The sequence below is a fragment of the Ostrinia furnacalis genome, unplaced genomic scaffold (assembly GCF_004193835.3).
Source record: "Ostrinia furnacalis isolate ACB-3 unplaced genomic scaffold, ASM419383v2 OfSCF1172, whole genome shotgun sequence".
Classification (NCBI taxonomy): Eukaryota; Metazoa; Arthropoda; class Insecta; order Lepidoptera; family Crambidae; genus Ostrinia; species Ostrinia furnacalis.
The window spans coordinates 1058381-1078557 of NW_021131411.1; the positions used below are offsets into that span (position 1 = coordinate 1058381).

At 38.7% G+C, this 20177-nt stretch overlaps 1 protein-coding gene across 2 annotated transcripts in view; it reads right to left on the reverse strand.

The window, feature by feature from the left end:
- Window positions 1-211: 211 nt before the first annotated feature.
- The window catches only part of stol (voltage-dependent calcium channel subunit stolid), a 61208-nt gene continuing 41242 nt past the window's right edge, over window positions 212-20177 (reverse strand). The window contains exons 5-25 of one of the 2 annotated variants that reach the window (XM_028302997.1): window positions 18600-18731; window positions 18147-18424; window positions 12887-13000; window positions 11537-11732; window positions 10142-10278; window positions 9954-10034; window positions 9675-9755; window positions 9528-9602; window positions 9412-9426; window positions 9209-9319; window positions 8885-9098; window positions 8591-8636; window positions 8342-8514; window positions 8070-8160; window positions 6178-6291; window positions 5507-5777; window positions 5022-5273; window positions 4823-4937; window positions 4385-4697; window positions 3655-3841; window positions 212-2198 (exon numbers count right to left, since the gene is read on the reverse strand). In XM_028302997.1, the coding sequence (XP_028158798.1) occupies window positions 2103-2198; window positions 3655-3841; window positions 4385-4697; window positions 4823-4937; window positions 5022-5273; window positions 5507-5777; window positions 6178-6291; window positions 8070-8160; window positions 8342-8514; window positions 8591-8636; window positions 8885-9098; window positions 9209-9319; window positions 9412-9426; window positions 9528-9602; window positions 9675-9755; window positions 9954-10034; window positions 10142-10278; window positions 11537-11732; window positions 12887-13000; window positions 18147-18424; window positions 18600-18731 (3092 nt within the window). In that variant the 3' untranslated portion in view covers window positions 212-2102. The remainder of the gene's footprint in view (window positions 2199-3654; window positions 3842-4384; window positions 4698-4822; window positions 4938-5021; window positions 5274-5506; window positions 5778-6177; window positions 6292-8069; window positions 8161-8341; window positions 8515-8590; window positions 8637-8884; window positions 9099-9208; window positions 9320-9411; window positions 9427-9527; window positions 9603-9674; window positions 9756-9953; window positions 10035-10141; window positions 10279-11536; window positions 11733-12886; window positions 13001-18146; window positions 18425-18599; window positions 18732-20177) is intronic. The other variant, XM_028302998.1, reaches the window with a different exon arrangement.

A 20177-nucleotide genomic window follows, 5' to 3' on the forward strand; every position in this document is an offset into this window, starting at 1 on the left:
ATCCTCACTAGAAGCACTTTCAATACACCAGTCGCTCGCCACTCACCAGATAAAACAATCTCTACGCCCATATATCGACTCCTTACTGTATTATTTATACAAAATGTACAATTTCTCAAAAGCGCTCCCCAATAATACGTTACAGTTTGTGATTATGTCACGATATGGATTACGATTCGATGATCTGCTACTATGTTTTTTCGTTTCAGTAATCTCAAAATGTAACTCGCATTACTATCTGTATGACCTAAATAAAGTTAAATATTCTATCTAGCTATGAATAAATTACATAGAACACATTAACGTATTACATTTCTCCTGGGAGTCTATATAAAACTTTTAATGCTTCATTGAATATAACATTCATTTGTGCTATCTCTCCAAATCTTTCTCTCCAAGCTTTTTCTTTCATACAGTCAAAAAGACGTCAAGCTGTAAATTATTATCTAGCTCAGAAAATGAGGGTCAGTGGGTAAGCAACTTTTTGAGATTACTGCATTCTACTACCTCGAGTTTCGCCAGCTTGCTATTGTCCCGCGTAGCAAACATGTATCACGTAATATCGGTCCCGTCGAATAAAATGCGCTTGAGTCGGAAACAAAATTAACACGAGCTTGCAACTTTGGCACTCAACATCGGTCAACAGTAACTATTTTAACACTTTTGTACTATTTCAAAGGGTTGCCATAATTATAAAATGATATGATCATTACGGACAATAGCAAGCCTGTGTACAATATGACTATTCGATATGATATAATATAAAAATCCTATTAATGTTAGTATATGGATCTGAACTTTATTCCTATGTAACATTCACATTTAGGTTAGGTACAAACGAGTTATTACATACGCTTACTCTCATAATACGCGAAATTTCGAATTTACGTATGAAAGAATGATATTAGTGTCTCCAGGTAGCATAATCCAAGAATTATGATATGCAAAATATAATTATTGTGATAGGTCGATATGACGTAGTTTTTTTTACCACAAAGTCGAATCGAACGACTTAAAAAAATTAGCAACACACGTTCTTAAAATCGTAATAGGCCATTTAAAGTTAGTAAAATATTTACAATATAAATACGAAACTGTTTACAGTTCCTTCAATACGACATTACTCGAAGATTAGGCGAGAAGAAACACTAACGACTAGACATCAACCGAGCGCGGCGTCGCGGTCGCGCTTACAACAAACGTTATCTAGAAAATAAATTGCTTTATTCGATATTATACTATTAATATTACTTAAATATTTGACTAAACCGTCGGGTGCATTATTTTATTGACTTTGACTTGTCTTTTCATTATTGTATAAGTACGCAATTATTGTCCGCCAAAATTTATGCCAACTTACCCAATGCGGCGCAGTCGCGGGACCACCGCGGCGCCGCCTCGACGACTCACGATATAATAATTACACAGGCACACATAAATTCAGCAAAATAAACGCCTAGTAACATAACATTTCTTATTTACATCAACACTATGCAACTATCCAATAAGATTGCGATTAATTTGAATGAGATATAAGAAACAAATCGAGTTAGATTCAACATAGGTAAATTTTTCTAAAACAGTTTCAAACGATATCTTTACATCATCTTTCAATACCTAATTAACATTAGCTATAATTTATGAGATCTCCCAAGTTTGTGATAATCCTCAATTTAAATTTAACAAGATATTCGTTACCTACCTATTTACTGTATGCGTCTGCATTAGTTACAATATGAAACGTGATAACTTAACAGAGAGGGGAAAATATTTTAGTTATCGTATCCTAATTCGAATAGATAAATCCTGTCTCAAAACAAGATCAAAGTTCATTTGGTCGGACCAAAACTTCAGTCGGTAAAATTGATCAAAACTCTTTATAACCCTCGCGTAGACATATAAACACAGGCCGGGCGGAGCGCGCCGGCCACTTAACAGTTCACACATTCTGTCCAAATTACTTAAACGAACACTTCCGAAGGCGACCTTGCAAGCTTTCTGGGATTTTGAGTTTTAACGACCATGTTGAGGGTAGAAAGCTGTGCGTGGGTCGCGTGTGACCGCCGTCGGTCGGGGTGGCAAGGGAGTTACTGTTGCCGCAGTCACGTCCTGAGCAACACCTGCACCACCAGAGCCGCCACTGTCGCGAACATGGGCTCGATGCGGTATCCACGGCCACACGATAGGATCTCGATTTCCTGATGGGAAAAATATATTGTAGAAAGATTCAACAAAAAGGGATGAATCTTGATATGCGCTTGCACCACAACTCCATCAGCATCAGGCTAACTTAGCCCTGAGGGATAGTTTTACCACAGAATAATAATAAGTACTTCGTACAGAAGATTTTCTTCGCGAAGGTATTTAAAAAAAAAATGCTCAATGTCGTTAACAATATGGTGTAATTTAGCTTGTCTCAAGAGTCGAGCACCATTTTGTTGACAAACGTCAGTGATCGGTACTGCGCCGAAGACATAGGGCTGACTTCGGTAAAATGATGTGTGACATGAGGTGCCAAACTGCGGAAAATGGCGGAGGAAATACATGAATAATATTGAATTATATTTTGTGTTTCTAATATTATTCAGGCAATTAAAAATACTGCAGAGTATTAATTACACCATCGTTTTTACAAATTGTTTATTGTCTTTACAATGCAAATGGGTGAAGAATACGTGCGTGCGTCAATACTCGCTCGTGATTGTCCTGTCGATTAGGTACCTCAGGAGGGGTAGTCGCGCGTGTTTTGTTTTCGATGCAAACTCGCGGAGATGAACAGGCCTGGTTTTACTGTTAATCAAATCCATGCTAAGTTAGAAAAACATTTATGTGTTAGAGGTAGCAGCACTCCGTGGGCTGTACTATCTATTGTAGGTAGAACTTTTCTGGAAAAATCTCGTGATCTGTGCCCAAAGTGGTGATGACCATATTATAGTAGCGCCAGAGTTAGAGCTAAGGAACGTCTGTCTCAGAAGATGAATCATTCATCCATTCTGCTTGAAGAACCTTTGGGTATTAGGCCTGGACAGACGCAGGGCTAAAGAAGCAGAGTTTGAGATCGATAATGTAGTCATTATGGCCGTAGAAGTAGAGATCGAGATCGACATTGTCATAGGAATATAGCTCTTACTTCGGGGTGTTAAGAGACGCAAGTCTAGACGCTTGACACTGTTAGTACTACCCGGCGTGAAAACCTTCGGGATATAGGTCTAGCTTGATGTCTGGACTAACTCAGGGCAACAGAAACAGAGATCAAGGTCGTTATTGTCAAAGGAATATAGCTCTTACTTCGGGGTGATAAGAGACACAGTGGTGCGGGCGGCGGCGGTGCGCTTGCGGCAGGCAGCCTCACGGTCCCGCACGTCCAAGAGAGCTCAAGATCAACATTGTCAAAGGAATATAGCTCTTACCTCGGGGTGATAAGAGACACAGTGGTGCGGGCGGCGGCGGTGCGCGTGCGGCAGGCAGCCTCACGGTCCCGCACGTCCAAGAGAGCTCAAGATCAACATTGTCAAAGGAATACAGCTCTTACCTCGGGGTGATAAGAGACGCAGTGGTGCGGGCGGCGGCGGTGCGCGTGCGGCAGGCAGCCTCACGGTCCCGCACGTCCAAGAGAGCTCAAGATCAACATTGTCAAAGGAATATAGCTCTTACCTCGGGGTGATAAGAGACACAGTGGTGCGGGCGGCGGCGGTGCGCGTGCGGCGGGCGGCGACGGCAGGCGGCGCGCGGTGGCGCCTCACGGGCGCGCACGTCGAGCCGCTTGGCGCCGCACGGGCACAGCGTGTCTACCACCAGCAGGATCAGGTTGCTGTGAGGGATCTTCTGCACGCTGAACGGCCTGGGGAGGGGAAGGGTTTTCGTAGCAGACAATCGTATGAGCTGTAGATAGATTTATACCAACGTGTGTCTTGATGCTCACTTGTACTTAATTTGTGGTTCGTTTTTGTAGCATTTTATTTTAACGTGTGTCTTGTTCCTCACTTTAATGAGAAAATTAACGACTCTGTGCGTTCAAGACCCAAGTGAGTAACTATCTATTTATTGAATGAGTGTACTCTTTCAGTAGAAAGAGAGATTATGCGTTTCCTTTATAAGTAGCTGGTTTTCATTACATAATAGTTTCATAATATTTTAAACTATTATGTTGCATTTTTACTATAAAATTATCACTTCACGGGATTTATTGCAACAATATCTATTTTATTTATTTTTAATTTAGATATTGTTGCAATAAATCCCGTGAAGTGATAATTTTATAATAGTTTCAAACGATTAGGGTACGGAAATGACAATTATGGAGCCATTTTCAGAAAGATGGAGCGATGATTTCGTGCAAAGTTTTTGGCAAGTTGTAAAATAGTAGTCGACTGAGTTAACATACCTCTCACATCCCGAATTGTGGCAATTGGTTAGTTTTCCTTTCAACGGCTGGGCCGCATTGAGTCTAGTAGACTGCAGGGTGAAGAGTTCGGCGCTAGTGTCGCAGGGGCGCACAGCAGCGGACCGCGCGGCTTCTCGCGGGGCCTCCCGGGGGCCCATGCCCCCACTGGGGGGCCGCACTTCGTCGATGCCGTTTGAGCCCCCGCCGCTGGAGCCTGTGCCCCCCACGCCGTCGATGATGATCTCATACGTGCCCCTGTCGCGGTCCACATCTTCGTCGCTGTCGATTTCCTCGTTCTCGTAGTCTTCATAATCTGAAAGAAGAATCAGTGGTTGTTTAACCTTTTCTCTTCTTCATCTTTTGTCTCTTTTAGGTATTTTTATACAAATTACTTTAATAACAGCACCATGAAATTCAAAAATAGCGAAAAATGTTTACCTAAATCTTCATCTGCGTAAGGACGGGCGTGCGCTTTTACTGATTCCCAAAGCGGGAACCACACTGCTAACAAGTTAGTCAGATATCCGCCCACCCAGGCCAGCGGTCTTATAGGCTGCAAAGAGATAAAACCACGATATAAACAACGTTCTCAAAAGTAAAATAAATCATGAAAGTGCTTAGATAGAACAAAACATACCCCCAATTTATTGCTACTGCCGCTGAATGGATTCCGTGAATCTGGACACCTTCCTTGATGGTCATGGACTGTGACTTTCTTATAGATTCGGTCCTGCACCAATGAGTCCATGATTGTGCCGTCCACCTGCCCGAAGAACCGTCCCGTTTGCGTGACATCTTCTGATAGGATGATGAAGCCATTGTCATCCAAAATATAGCAGTCTAGTTCGTCTCCTGCACAAGTTTTCTTGCAGACACTGCCTGCTGTACACTGTAAACCGAACATAATACGTATGGAATATGATGACAACTAAAATTATTACTAACGTATTAAAAAGCACGCCCACCGCGTGACCGCACGCATGCGGCGCTGCTCATGCTATTTTTCGATATAAGATACAAGAGTTTTAGCGGAGGCCCTTAACGTTAGAACTTGTTTTGGGGTGAAACCCTGAGTTAATTGGAAATAATAAAGATTCGATTCGGTTACAAAGGCTAACTTACAGTTGATGTGATGTTCAGGAAATGTTTCGCAAGCGAGTCCAACTGGAAGTGTAGGCCGACCACGGCCGCTGGCGCGCGGTGTCCCCTCGACTCCACGAACACTGCGTGTGTTGCCAGCACTAGTGGAGGTCTACCACTCAAGTCTTCAGCTTCGGAGCCATCGCGGAAAGGCACGGAGAACACGAAGCTTTCGGGTTCTATGGCGTGGTGTTCCACTGCTCGGCGGTACCATTCTGAATCGAAGGCTCGGGCGTATTTCTCGCTGAAATGTCTGTAATAGCAAAATTTAAATTATTGCTGGCTCTTTCGTAATGGACGTACAATTTTTTGTATTGTCCTTCTATGGTAATAATAAGGAAGATGCACGTCACATAAACTTAAAAAAATGGCAAATAGTAATGGGAAACCTCATCAATGCCTAAATATCAGTGTTCAGACGGAACTTTTTCAGGTCGGATCGGTGCATCATTGAATCTTGTATCTTTGATAAGTTGAGGCTATTTTGGTTAGTTAATAGTGGTTAGTATGTGTATTAATAGTTAGTTTTACTTAGGCGTTGAATATTTTACTTCCGATAAGTTCACCTATCTATGGAGTAGATTGAATAACGTTGATCCTTAGGGCGGTGGATAGTTATTATGTAGTTGCATCGATCGATGTAGATTACTTACGGCTCAGCAGATTCGGATGTCCTCGAGCTGTTGCTGTTCTCGGTCCACTTGAGGAGTCCGCTGCGCGTGGCGATGAACGACAGGCTCACCACGAACTTGTGGAAGCGCCCTTGTCTGCAAAAGGACGGCCTGATTAGATCGTGCTCAGGATTTGGTGCGTATGGGATTATCGAAGGGTTAGGTGCAATAAAAATGTTGTACAAGTTTATTTTTGCAATAAATGGACAGTTTTTTTGTTTTAATAACCAAATAATTTGGAAACCACGATAGCCGAACGGTGAAGGGGTCGGACTAGACTAGCCGACTCGTCATTCGAGGAACGCGGATTTGAATCCCGCCGATCAAAAAATCTTTTTTACACTTAAACAATTCAACATATATATTTCTCAGTTCACTAGCTTTTGCCCGCGGCTTCGCCCGCATGAAATTCAGTTTATCAAACAACAACGATCTGTGATAAATTTATCACAGATCGTTGTTGTTTGGATAAATTCCAATGTAACATATTTTAGGGTACCTACATTGGTTACAAGTAAATGAAACACTGATATTGTTTTTTTATGTCTCATGTGTATAAAGATTAAGATTAAACTGAAAATCTTTATTTTAGTGATGATAAACTGTAACATCATTAGCACAGTTTCCAAAACAATACCAGTGCTTAATAAATAATAATTAATTGGAGCGAAACGGTTCGTTTTGGAAATATCAGTATCATTATTTCCAACAACGGCTCTAAATAAGCAAACAAAAATTCAGAGCAGTCTTATTTTAAACATAAATAAATAGCGGGAGTAAGAGACCAGTTGGCAAAAACTTTACAGTAAAGTTTTCCTGGACCTCAACGTTTTTTAAGTCTTCTTGCTCTCGTAAGTAGTTATTTTCAATCTCATTTTTTCATTTTTAATCCCAAATTACAGTTTAATGCGTAGATAATGTTCTCTAGTTACCTATCTGAACTTTCTGTTTAAGTTTTAGCCAACCCGTCATTTACACCCTATACAAAATCCTTGCGAGCTAAAAACAATCCTTGGTTTGCTAAAGAAAGGGTTAGCTTACACAATAATACTGTACCTTGATCCTTGTTAGCTTTGTTATTATTCATTAAAACTAACTAAGAAAGAAAATATTTTCTATTCATTTCGAAGTGGTTTATACTTGGGACCATCTTTATTGTTTGGAATACCCTTGAAGTTGGTTTGTAGAGGCTCAATTTCAACAGAAAATACCCGTAATGATTTCTTGTGAAATTAATAATGCCTAAAGTTATTTCAATAGAACGATAGCGCGTAACAAAATATGTGCTTTAGGGTGGTCCTTATTCCTATGAAAAAAATTTTTTTTCTTATATTTTGCGGGGCACCACGTAATTTAAATATATACCATATGAAAGTCTTTCATTATTTTTTTTTTTAATTTTTAAAAGACATTTAGGGGTCGCTACCAAGGTTTGAATTTTAAGTAAAAACACAAAATCTGTATTTGTTAGATTCATTTATTTTTTAGCCAAAGCCAAATAAAAATGTTACAAAAATATTGTTGTTGCTATGAACTAAGATATTATGTACAATATACATTATTTGAATCAATTATTTTTAAGATATAAGAGTTTACTTGTTAGTATCTCGACGCGTCGGTACCATGGTCGGTACAGAAGAGGGGTTGAAGGGAGAAGGGGNGAAAAGGATGGTACGGCCGTGCCGCTTTTTTGCTCGACTTGGTGGGGGCACTGCCGTGCCCCCAGATTTTAAAATTATATTAGAGTTATTTCTCATGCATTGAAAAAGAACTAAACCGTTGTTTTGTTTTGCGACTTTAATATTTGTTGAGCAAAATTATAAAGTAATTCCTTTTGTGCGGTAAGACATGCTATATTAACGAAATACACTTACTGTGAGTGGTGGTTCGCATGTCCAGTGTGAGCGTCCAATTCTTTTATTACCATTGCATCTCTGATAAGCGATTGAACTAAATTTTTGTCACCTGTAAAAGAGAAAAGACGTTGTAGTTTCGCCACACTTCTCTATACCTCAAAATAAAAGATCAATATAGATCTCTTGCTACAACGATTAAAAGATAATATACCTATTATGATAAAATTGTGACCAGATCAAAATGCCATAATGGTTTTTCTTTTAGTTATTAGCACACTATACACACTCACAATAATAAGAGTCGCGGTCCTGTTTCTTGTGCGCGTTGTTGTGCGAAAGCGCGCGCGGGCGTAGCGACATCCACTTCCATCCCGGGCGTCCAGCACGAGATAAGAAGTGGAGCAGCTGTTCCTCTGGTGTGTTAAACGTCTGCTCCGACGTCGAAGCATACTCGCAGTACACCCTGTATCAAAAGTTTATTCAAGAGTGTTGTTAAATTTTGATAGAGACAAAAGAATGTCGTGTCAGATGTGTCTTACCAATCTGGATGAACTTTCCAGCTGTCGCCTTTGAAATATTCCGTGACTGCACAAAACAGAAGCACATAAAATAGGCATAGCAATGAATCGTGAAATATTTTTTTCATACAATAGTAAAATGTGGCCGATTGTTATAATACAGCGACAGTATACAATTTTGTGCGCGGAAAAATATCACATTATTGAAAAATATTGAATGTGATTTAGCTTTTGCTCAGCGTGCTGTATTGACCATAGCATGAAGATACAAGACGACATCGTCAGGCTTGTACATAGGCGTTTTGGAATACTTACCATTGATCGGGCTGTGCTTAAGTTCCTGTTCTGCATGGAGTTCATACATGCCGTATCCATCTGGGAGGACTGCAGCGAGGGAGTATGGGGTGCCGTCTACTGGCGCGTAGAAGTATCTCTGCCGCCGAGTGGCGACTCGTCTCATGCCTTCGTATTGCACCTTGACGCCTATTTCGGTCTCACCCTCACGTTGCTCGATCATGTCGTGACGAAGCTAGTAAAGTTGTGAAGGTAAGTTAGTTCTTATGCAGAAAGAAGCAAGGTTCATTGTCAAAGTTATGTTAGTCATGTTTATGAATGTTTTTAATAAAGGCGTTTACTTACATCGAGTAGAAGTGAGGTGAGATTGACGCGTGAATTTTCGTCAGCATCCACCAGTAGTTCAACATCAGTTAAATCTACACTCGAATATAGTGGACGTAGGGTTTCTGTGTACTGTAAGTGAAAAATTTCATGTGTTTTATTGTCTCTTTACACCCTGAATGTTTTTTTTTACTAAGAACCATTATTATTGTGTTGTTACTTACTTCCTCATTCGTATGCTATAACAATAAAATATTAATATCAGTAATCGTATACGTAAAAAAATAATATAATCGAAACATAATAATAGGTACTATATAGTTACCAAATCAATGCTTACCAAAGGCCTCAAGTCCGGGTGATACAAAACATGCCCGTTATTGTCCACCATGAAAGAGTATCCATTCACTCCCAGCTGTAAGGAAATATTTCTTTAGCAATACACATTATTATGATTAATAAATATTAGCTACGAAAAGATTTTTACCCTGTAAGGTGGAACGAGCTTCTTTATCTGATCGACTGGAACGTCGGTTCCTACCACACCCAGTAGATTAGCCTCTCTATGCTGTAAAGATAATGGTGTGAGTTAAGTATGAAAATCTTTATAATAATATGATACACAGCTAATATTGCATAAAGTGCGTTAAAGAAGGCATTTTCAGGTATATTATTGTTTGTGATTTTTCATTTTGTCTTTTCTACAACCCCTGAAAATTCCGTCTCTACTTTTCGCACCCTGTATAACTGCTATAATAATATTTACCGTGTGGTTTCTCCTGTCGAATATCGGTACAGTCACAGAGGCCATCAGTTGGCCCATCCCATCATCATCTAGGCTACTACTCTGTAACGATAAATAACGAAATTACTATAAAAAAATAATAATTTCAAAACTAATGATACTTTATGCGAAACATGAGTGTATTGATCCAATCAATTTGTGGTTCTTACCCTTCCTCCAACGTAAACAGGGCTCCAATGTACAGGATGCACTGTCTGGTACATAACCAGAGGCCTCGCCAGGACTTCTATTAGATGTAGCACTTTTGATCTGATTTCTGCATGCTCGTTTATAGTAACGTGGAATCCTTCAGACAATATGGATTAAATATTATTTCGAAGAACATAATACCTAATAAGTGTAATATAGCCTGACCAGGAACATAAAAACCCTCGCCATGTTGCGGAAAACTAATGGTACTAATTTCTTTTAATGGCAACAGTAACTGAAAACTTCATTTACATGTCACCTTGCATGTCAATAATCAAGCTGTCTATTGCTGTCAAAGTGTAAACAAACTTTATTTTAAATGTGTGCAATTGATTTTGTGAATTAATTTGCTAAAATCTTTTTATAGTCGTGAAAGAAAAGTGGTTCACAATGTGTTTAAGTATTTGTCGAAGAGAAATATTAAGGGTTCGGACAATATTTTCATTGAATAATGTTTCCGACAAAGGTTGTCAAATTGTCTGACATGTTTATCATATAGTACAGTCCGCTATGAAAAAATAGCTGTGGTTTGTTTCAACTACCTATTTTAAAGTTTTTTGTCACTTTCTAAGTGTTGAATTTTACGGAATTGGGAAAGAAGTACCGAGTTTGAAGCGTTCATGAGCAGACATTGCAGTTGAATATTCAAGTTCTGAATTTGATTATTGATGAATAATAAAATAAATCCTACTAGCTCGATTGATGGTTTCATTTAATTTATTTAAACCAGGTTACCTATAATAATATTTTTTCGTTAATTTATTTAAATATCAAATTAGCCCGCAATCCTGAATCCTGATACATAAAGTTAGCCTGTTAATTTAACACCGGTACGACTGTACTCAGTGTTGCACTATCAAATGCAATTGAGGCGCCTCTATGCCAGGGTTTTTATGTTCCTGGTCAGGCTATAATTAATATTTTTCGTATGCACCACAAAGCAGGTACGATAAGTATTTAAGTGCAATCGCACGTGATGATAAGTGAGAAAAATCCTGTTCAAAACAACAAATGTTGCGTATAATTGAAAATCTATTAGGTTTCAGCAAAACAATAAAATTAATTGTGTCAACCATCTTTCAGCGTATTTAGGTTTAAGTTGAGTCATTTTACTCTTCCGAAAATACGCAGCCATAGCTACTCTATTTCAGAATAAGAACTACGAGTTATCTAGAAGACCTACGAACGAACTTAGTAAGATTCTAGGAAATCAGTAACTTACTTCGAACTTTATACTTTATCTAGGAAATCAGTAACTTAGTAAAAAAAGGAAAGTCCCGCCCTAAGACGATTTTCCTCAAAAACTATCCAGCTTCAATAACATTTTACAGTGTGTCCGAGTGATTCCAGCTTACCCTTGTTAGTGCACGCCATATCCTTCATATTGTGGCCAGCGGCGGCGTCGCTTCCCACACTATACGTGAAGATGCGCACAGGCATATGCGGCCAGTTCCAAGTGCGGAACACGCCCTTGACGCCGCCCGCCCCGCCTCCCGCGCCCACCACCGCGATCGCCTGGTTGCATTGGCAGCCTTGACCGGTGCGGTTATACTGAAATACGAAGACAGGTTTAATCATCAGATCCTTTTTAAGAAGTTAAGAAACTGTGTCTGTGGATAATGTGTTTTTTGACAACGTGTTTAATCCACTACTTCTCTAGGTTTACAGACAAGTACACGTTTCTGACTTTATCGTATTGAAATGTAGATATATACTATTCCTAGTCATACTAATATTGCTTATTTAAAGGTTAATAATACGAGTATCTAGGGCTGCCCAAGTTACGCTATAACTTCCCAACTCGCGAAAGTTTTCCTGTCTAACACGCTTCACATTTCAGGTTTTAAAACTAGTAAAGTTATGGTTTGCCCTTGATAAGTATTGTTACCCTTTTTTCCACGGGGTTAAACTAAACAATACTACCTACCTACGTCTACTTCTATGATTCATGAACATTGAACAATAGATGAGTACATAGTCTAGGCTGTAGTTAGATGATCAAACGAACTTACCAAGTGAAGTTCGATCTGAATTATCCTGTTTTCGCCGAAGAGATTTATTTTACCGTGTAGTAGTACCCCTGNTATTCCTAGTCATACTAATATTGCTTATTTAAAGGTTAATAATACGAGTATCTAGGGCTGCCCAAGTTACGCTATAACTTCCCAACTCGCGAAAGTTTTCCTGTCTAACACGCTTCACATTTCAGGTTTTAAAACTAGTAAAGTTATGGTTTGCCCTTGATAAGTATTGTTACCCTTTTAATTTATCCACGGGGTTAAACTAAACAATACTACCTACCTACGTCTACTTCTATGATTCATGAACATTGAACAATAGATGAGTACATAGTCTAGGCTGTAGTTGTTAATTTCCTTGCCTTGATCGAAAAAATTCATAAATATGAAAAGCATTCAATTTTCTTTAAAAGGGTTGACCAGCCACTGGCAATTAATTTTAGTAATATTATTATGCCTACGTTCATTTGCTCCCTCTTAAATAGATACATGGGGGAGGCCTATGTTCAGCAGTGGACGTCCTATGGCTGAAATGATGATGATGATGAAATGGATACATGTAAAATGACTCTACATTTGTGTGTTTTGTTTTGCTAAACGAAAACGGAAGTGTAGATAAATGTCAATGGCGCTTTACGCTCACAAAAGAGGAACTAAGCTATAAGTGTTGTCTGTAACTATACTTACCCGGTGGAGTATCTCAAAGCCGGTGGTGAGGGCGCCGGTGAGGTTGGCGGCGCCCCCTGACGGCTCGGCGCCCCACAGAGCCGTCTTCAGCTCCCTTATTGTCTCGGGCACCGCCTATTTAACAACGAACACACACTTTAACTATTAAAACTTGCTGTCTTCAAAACTGTTTTCATTTTAAGAGCTCCGCGGTTTAGAACTAAAATAGAAAATCGTGCGCTTGAAATTTTCGAGGTAGTTGTCAAGAGTATCTACGTAGGTTTTCAGCAGATGAGTAATGTAAGTAAATAATGGTTTTACAGCGGTTTTGGATTAGCTATAATAATTTGACTACAAAATTAGCTATAGTATGTCGAAAGTCGAATGCGACTATCCACAAAGTTAAGATTTCCCGGCGTTAAAGGAAAACATTCAAACATAAAAGCATCATCCGTAAGCCGTGGATTTGTAGAATGCCTCCGAAGAGTTCGTTTCGATAGTCACTTGGGCGGAAAATAGCCTTACACATCCATCTGTAGCCGTGCAGGTTTTAGCTTGTCCAAAGGATTGTTTATTCAATCGTACCTTCGTGGAAATTATAATTTCACTTATGCAAAAAATCTTTCCCAGTCATTACAATTTATACAATTAAAAACGAATTATGTATCTTGAAATAAACGAATTACTATACTGAGAGATCTATGTGAAATATGTAGGTACTCGTAAATGGTAAAATGATATTTCCCAAAATGTTTCATGAACATAGTTAATTAATTCAACTGTTGCGAGCGCTTTGTGAATCACCACCGCTTTCTAAATTCACTGCCAGCCGTGCATAACCGCCATAACCTAAATCTATGCAAAATGCCTGATTAGCGAGTCAATCGCTGCAGTGTTCCGCATATACCAAACCATAGTAGAGCTCTTTTATCTTTTACTATGACCGTACTAACCCTGAACTAATCACGAATGTGTTTATTCCTATCTGTCTGGCCTCACCTTGGCTTTTATTGGCCTATACGAAGTTACGTAAAGCGTGTTGCACAAAAGTCGTATCTAAGCTGGCTGAAGGCTGCAGCGAGAGCCTTGAAAGTTGCTTGAAGCCCATTGTCTAGAGGCAGCGGCCTGTTGACAACGACTTTGGCACATAAAGCGGTGATATTGCGGCTGTTTAGACCGCGGTTGTTTCGCTAATTTAACATGGTTTTATTAGTTGTAATGGGTTAAACTTTGAAAGATCTTGAAGGAAAATAGTCGGTTTAAAACATTTAGGTAGATTTTTAAAATGTTATCTCTACGAATTTTATATAAATTACCAAATTATTTAGTACGTAATTAAGTTTAAATTACAAATCACCTCACATTAAGTGGCAACAAGAATCGAGAGCAATCAACTAACCTTTAGTGGCTATGAGTGGAAACTGAAGTGTTTTTAGAATGTCTATTTATTCTTCCACAAATCCCTAACACAAACTTAAATAAACTCCCCAACACAGCACCAGCATTGTGTTTAATCGCATATATCAATATGACTTCCCCCGGGAAAATAAGTCATTAGATAATTAAACACGCCATTAAACGTTGCGTTAATGAGTACAAACATACAGACGTATTAATGCGAGTTCGCCCGTAACAACTCTTAAATATACAAGGCTTCGAGGGTGTGCGGAAGGTAATTGTAGGATCGTATATTAGCGACGTTGCGGGCTCGAGGAGCCTTTGAACTTTTCCTACTTGCTCGGCTTTACATAACACGTTTTGCTTTCAACAAAACGTTGAGTAAATTGTAACAGCGCTTACTTATAAATAACATTATGATTTATTTATCTTTCCATGTACATAAAAAGGTTATCTAAAATGCCTATATTTACCTTTTCGTTTAATAAGCTTAACTCGTATCACTTATACAACACACACACACACACGTATATTATGTAGTGTGTATTGACGTCATTGACGTCTCCAAGGGTTCTTGAACGCCCACGGATAAAGAGGTTTAAAATTAATCGAAGGATACTCTATTTTAGATAATGAGATTTTGTAAACTTTTGATAATCCGTCAACATCATTTGCGAGATCAATGTGATATCTGACGATTTAAAAATCAGCCCTTTGAAAACTTTTTATTGCGGCCGCACACAGCCGCCTCTTTAACTGCGCGACACTGGCCGCTAAGAAAAACTGCATTCTTTTGGACGACTAATTTCGCATTTCTTTTGTTTTTCTCTCGCTTGACACACGTTTTCCTCACATAATGTCTCAAAGTCGATGAAATGAACTTTGGTAGTTGTGGAGCGAGTTTCGATCGAGTGTCGAGCGCGGTGATCACAGTTGCAAGCGCGATAAGGGCGCGGGCCGGGGCGCAGCCTCTCCACCTGTCACAAGCTACGCGCCACTCTTCTTTGTGGCGGAGATTGTATCTCGAAACTTTCCAGAGACTTATGAACTGAATAAGTGAGCGAGATGATACTCCCGTTGAAATATAGTTCGTTTTAGAGACGCCTCGGGAAATGCGGCGTCTTATCAACTGCGAACTGCGAGTCAGCGCGACTAAGTGGGTGCACATATGTATGGAGGAACGATTTACGAACCTATTAGACAATCTCTTTCATCTGCTCGTTTATAAAACGGCATCACATTAATCATTAACAGATCGTAAGCGAATAGCACAAGAACTACCACCGCTTATCTGCACTTACCTACGTCCCAGATTTAACGACGGATCTCCTTTTTCTCATTTGATCATCTCATACTTTGACATATTATATTTCTCCTCAGTCCCTCGCGAGAAAATGTTGAATAAATAATATATCTGACAGGAAAACTAACTGAATAAGTTATGTGAGGCGGTATACGTCAAAGTTGTACGGCGTCACACGGTACGCAAGGAGAAACTTTTCACTTAGGGACGTGCCCCTCCATTAGCCGTGTGAACAATATACATTAACAATGAGGTGTTTCAATGCTCGTGAAACGTTTATTTTTATCGTTCAAATCGAGAAATGTTAACAGGGAAATGAAAATATATTACAGCGTGAGAGCATTGTGTCTGTATTTATTCCATTAAACGATTTCATTAGAGTTTAAAGCTTTGTAAAATGTATTGAGTTTGGAGCGATCGATCTTTTAATCATCTCTTTTATGTGGATAATCTTTTTCAAAGTGAGAGCGTATGATTTGATTCAGGTTAACTGCCTACGCTTAATATTATATTTTCATAAAGTTTGTAACTTAAGTTTTTCACGTTTATCGTTACTTCAGTTAAATTTTCAGAAAATGTACATAAAGCTGGTTTAATTTCCATATCTTCTATTATAGATGACTACCTGCCTTTTCATTTAATAACAGTATAGGGCAAAATGTTTTTATACCACCCAATTAAGTGTCCATTCTAGACGACATTGTTATTTCAAGCGACTATATTCGGTTGTTGCCATCGAAATTGCCCCTGCGCTGGTCCCTTAATGTAGCCGCATTAAAGGCCCGATTGAATCCATTAGGGTGCGTACACACCGCGGACAGATGCGTATCGCGTAATACTCGCTAGCACGCGATACCTGCATTTGCCTACTAATTTACAAGTATAGATTTGATCGTTACATTACAGATTGTCCTTGTACCTTATTTATAATCGCTTTATGTTTTTGTGCATCAATCGTCAACTCTTTCGTATTCACCGGTCATTTTCGTTTCGGCCGCTTTATGTATTTATGGCAGTTTCATTAATTTGATTGTGGCGAGCGAGCGGTCGTTTGTTGCTGCTTGAATTTATTATTAGACTGCCTTTGTAAACTCTATAAACGTTGTTGTTGTACCTACCTTTTGTTCGCTGTGAAATTCTGTTTCTGAAATTTAATTATTCAAAACAATTAGACACTCTCTTGTTCAAATATTTATAATGTGCCTTGGTATTTGGAATTTGGGGAAAAAATAACATATGAAATAATAAACGATGAAAATGTTTTTTTTTACATAAGTATTTTGTATATTTTTATAAGCTTTCACTTCATCTGTGTTATGTTACATAACTGTAAATTCAGTCAGTGCAAAATTAAACTGATTAATATTAAAAACAACCCCTATCGATGTTTACGTCACCCATTTTGAAAAGGCCGTCAATTAGTTACGCCCACCTGTTCCCAAGCTTGTTTTAATTAAACGTATGTCATGTAATTGCTTTTGATTGCATGTTTAGTGACGCAAACAATCACGCTGGGCGTCACGGGAGCGCGCCACGTCTGACATTATTACGTCACGTACTCGTATATTAAGGTTAACAATATTTTACTTGTCCTTCCCTCACATGCTAAGTGAGAATCGCAAGCTAATAAGTCGTAACGCACCCTAATTCGAAACTTTACTAATTTTGCGTTTCAAATACAGATTATATTCGTTTTGTGAGCTGTCAAAACACGATTCTTCCTCTAGAAATTATCTGTAGAGAATAGGAAGTAACGTAATTTGTTAACTATTTATTAATAGAAGAAGGCAAATGTGATAAAATAAAAATCTTTGGTTTTGATACGGTTAAATGTTCTATTCAAATAAAAAATAAAGCAATTACACAGATTTCAGTAGTAGTAAAAGATTAAACGACAACACGATCCATTTATTTCACTCAGCCTACACGTTTCAAAGTGATTAAGTAATTGCTTCGAAGATAATACCTATGTGAATACCATACATACATACATACTAATTTTATTAATCTATATATATAAAAATGAAACCCGTTTCGCGTTGTCACGGCATCACGTGTGAACGGCTGAACCGATTTCGATAATTCTTTTTTTTAAATGTTTGTGGAAGTCCAAGGATGGTTCTTACGGAAAAAAATATTAAGAAAATCTCTACGCTAAGGCGGTACGAAGTTCGCCGGGTCAGCTAGTTCATTATAATATTTGGTAAATATGCTATTAGCTTTTAAGCTCTTGTCTTGCCCTAGGTAGGTAAACGTACTTTCCGGAATCCCACAGTTCCTTCCCACTTATGGCGAATGACGGAGCACCGGGGTCTTTTTAGTGGGTATGCCTTTGTCTTTCTGACTTGGTGAGCCTACTCTGTCCCCGCAGGGTAGGTATGCAATTGAATGCATTTTTTCTCCGAAAAAAGGTAGGTAAGTACTTACAGTATAGGTAATAAGATATAAAACGATTTTTTTAGAAAGCAGTTACTTCACCAATAGACGGTGTATTGTAAAAGCAGATCAATCTTGACATTTACCATCGGAACGCAGAAAAAACAGCAATAAAATAACAATATAAAACCTAAACAAACATACCTGGGCCAGTATCTTCGTGTAGCACGAGTGAATCTCCGACACGGTATCGCTGTATCGATACACGTTGACGAAATCGTTTGGTCCGAGTGTGTCCAGCAACCCCGAAACCGTCGCCTTGGCCAGCCTCCAGTATGAAGAGCTCAAGTCATCGGAGTCATCAAGTAGGATGACCAGGTCTTTTGGAGACGTCGCGGCCTCCACGAACCAGTTCGAAGACCGAAAGTCGTAGAAGTCACGCGCGTGATGTGAGTACCCGTCTTCGGGTGGCCATGACATTGCTGTTTTGAAACAAATAAAATGCATAAGTAAAACACTAAAGTTGATTCGAGTAGGTACATAATAGATCTAAGACTGAAGAAGTTAATCGATCTTTTTAAGTCTACAAAACGTCTCAAAACTGGTTTTTTATTAGTTAATGATGGGTTACTAATGTATGAGTAAACGGAGATTTACCTGGATACCTCCTCATGAAACCCGTGGAAGAGGCGTAGTACTGCCACGATAGAGTAGGGTCTATCTCGTAGTTATTCACGAACAGAGGGTCCAAGTGCTCTGACCACGCAATCTGATTTTGCACTTCACCATCTGTCGAAGAAAATAATTATTAGACTATATTTTATGAACTACCTGGAGATAAATTGCGAAAGGTTGGTGGTGTACTTAATACCTACTTAAATGTAATATGAAATATCAATCTGTTACATAAAATTATTAAGAAAGCTTTCAAAGTTTCGAAATAGCAAGTTTTCAATTAGTTACACTATTGTATTATTTTGAGGTCGGAAATTTCCAGATAATCTATTTTCACATTTCCAATGAAAGTGGGTATATTATAAAGCTTCATAATCATATTATGTTAGGTTTAAAAGTCATGATTTCAACTTTGGCCAATTAACGAAACTTTGTTTAGGTGCCATCGAAAGAACCGTAATTTTGCAAACTTGCTTCATTGAGCAGCAGTGATTGGGCGTCGCGCGTGTCTCTCGAATTAATAGCCCACCAGCATTCGTGTTTGTCAAATAAACTAACCAAACCAATTTGGCCGTCCGTGTGTTTACGTGGAACGAAATTGATGTAATCGGGATCCACCACTTCCGCACATCGTCACTTTTTTGAACTTACAATATTAATGTAAAAAAAGTCAATCTAAGGCTGGGTTGCACCATCTTACTTAAACTTTAACGAACGTCAAAAATCTGTCAAACTCCATACAAAAAACACCGATTTTCGTTAAAGTTACAGTTAAATGAGACGGTGCAACTCAGCCTAAAAGTGTTTTAAGTATACTCGTATATTTGATAGGATTTTCATTGTTATATTACAAAGAGAAAACGAAAAAAATGAAATGAAAACGAAAAAAATATTTTTCCTGGAACGGGATGGGCTTCAATAGTTAGGTATCTAAATACAAATTCTGTAAACTTTGATGTGTGAGTTTCTGATTGATTCGAAGGTAAACAACACGTGTGAGGCAAAAACACCGCGTTTGTGATTTCTTTTCCATTTTGCCTATTTGTTTACTGTCGTTGTTGATGGATAAAGCGGCCAAGATAAAATCATTAGGTCGACTACACAGCGAGAATTGGGTAGCGAATGGGAAATCTTTAGGTAAATATTCGAATAACGTGTCTTTTTCATATCTTTGTAACTTCAAAGGGTATTTCGTGGTATTTTTTATCTATACTTATAATAAATCTGTAGAGAGGTCAATTCTGTACATGAAATATATTTTCAAAATAACTATCAGGGGGTGATTAGTGATCGATACTAATGCCAAAAATGCAATCAGTAAAATTTTTGTCTGTCTGTCTGTCTGTATGTTCCTTATACACCACTAAATTTTTATCACCGAAAAAAATTTAACAGGTTATGTAGAAACGTGTGGAATATTGAAAGCAAAAGAAAAAGAAATGGTTTTCATGAAGTTAATTTTTTTATTAAATTTTCGTTAGTCCGAATTTTACGCGTCACAGCTGGGTCACTCCGCTGCTCGCTAGAGTAGTCGTACGCGCTCGCACGTTGCATCGATCT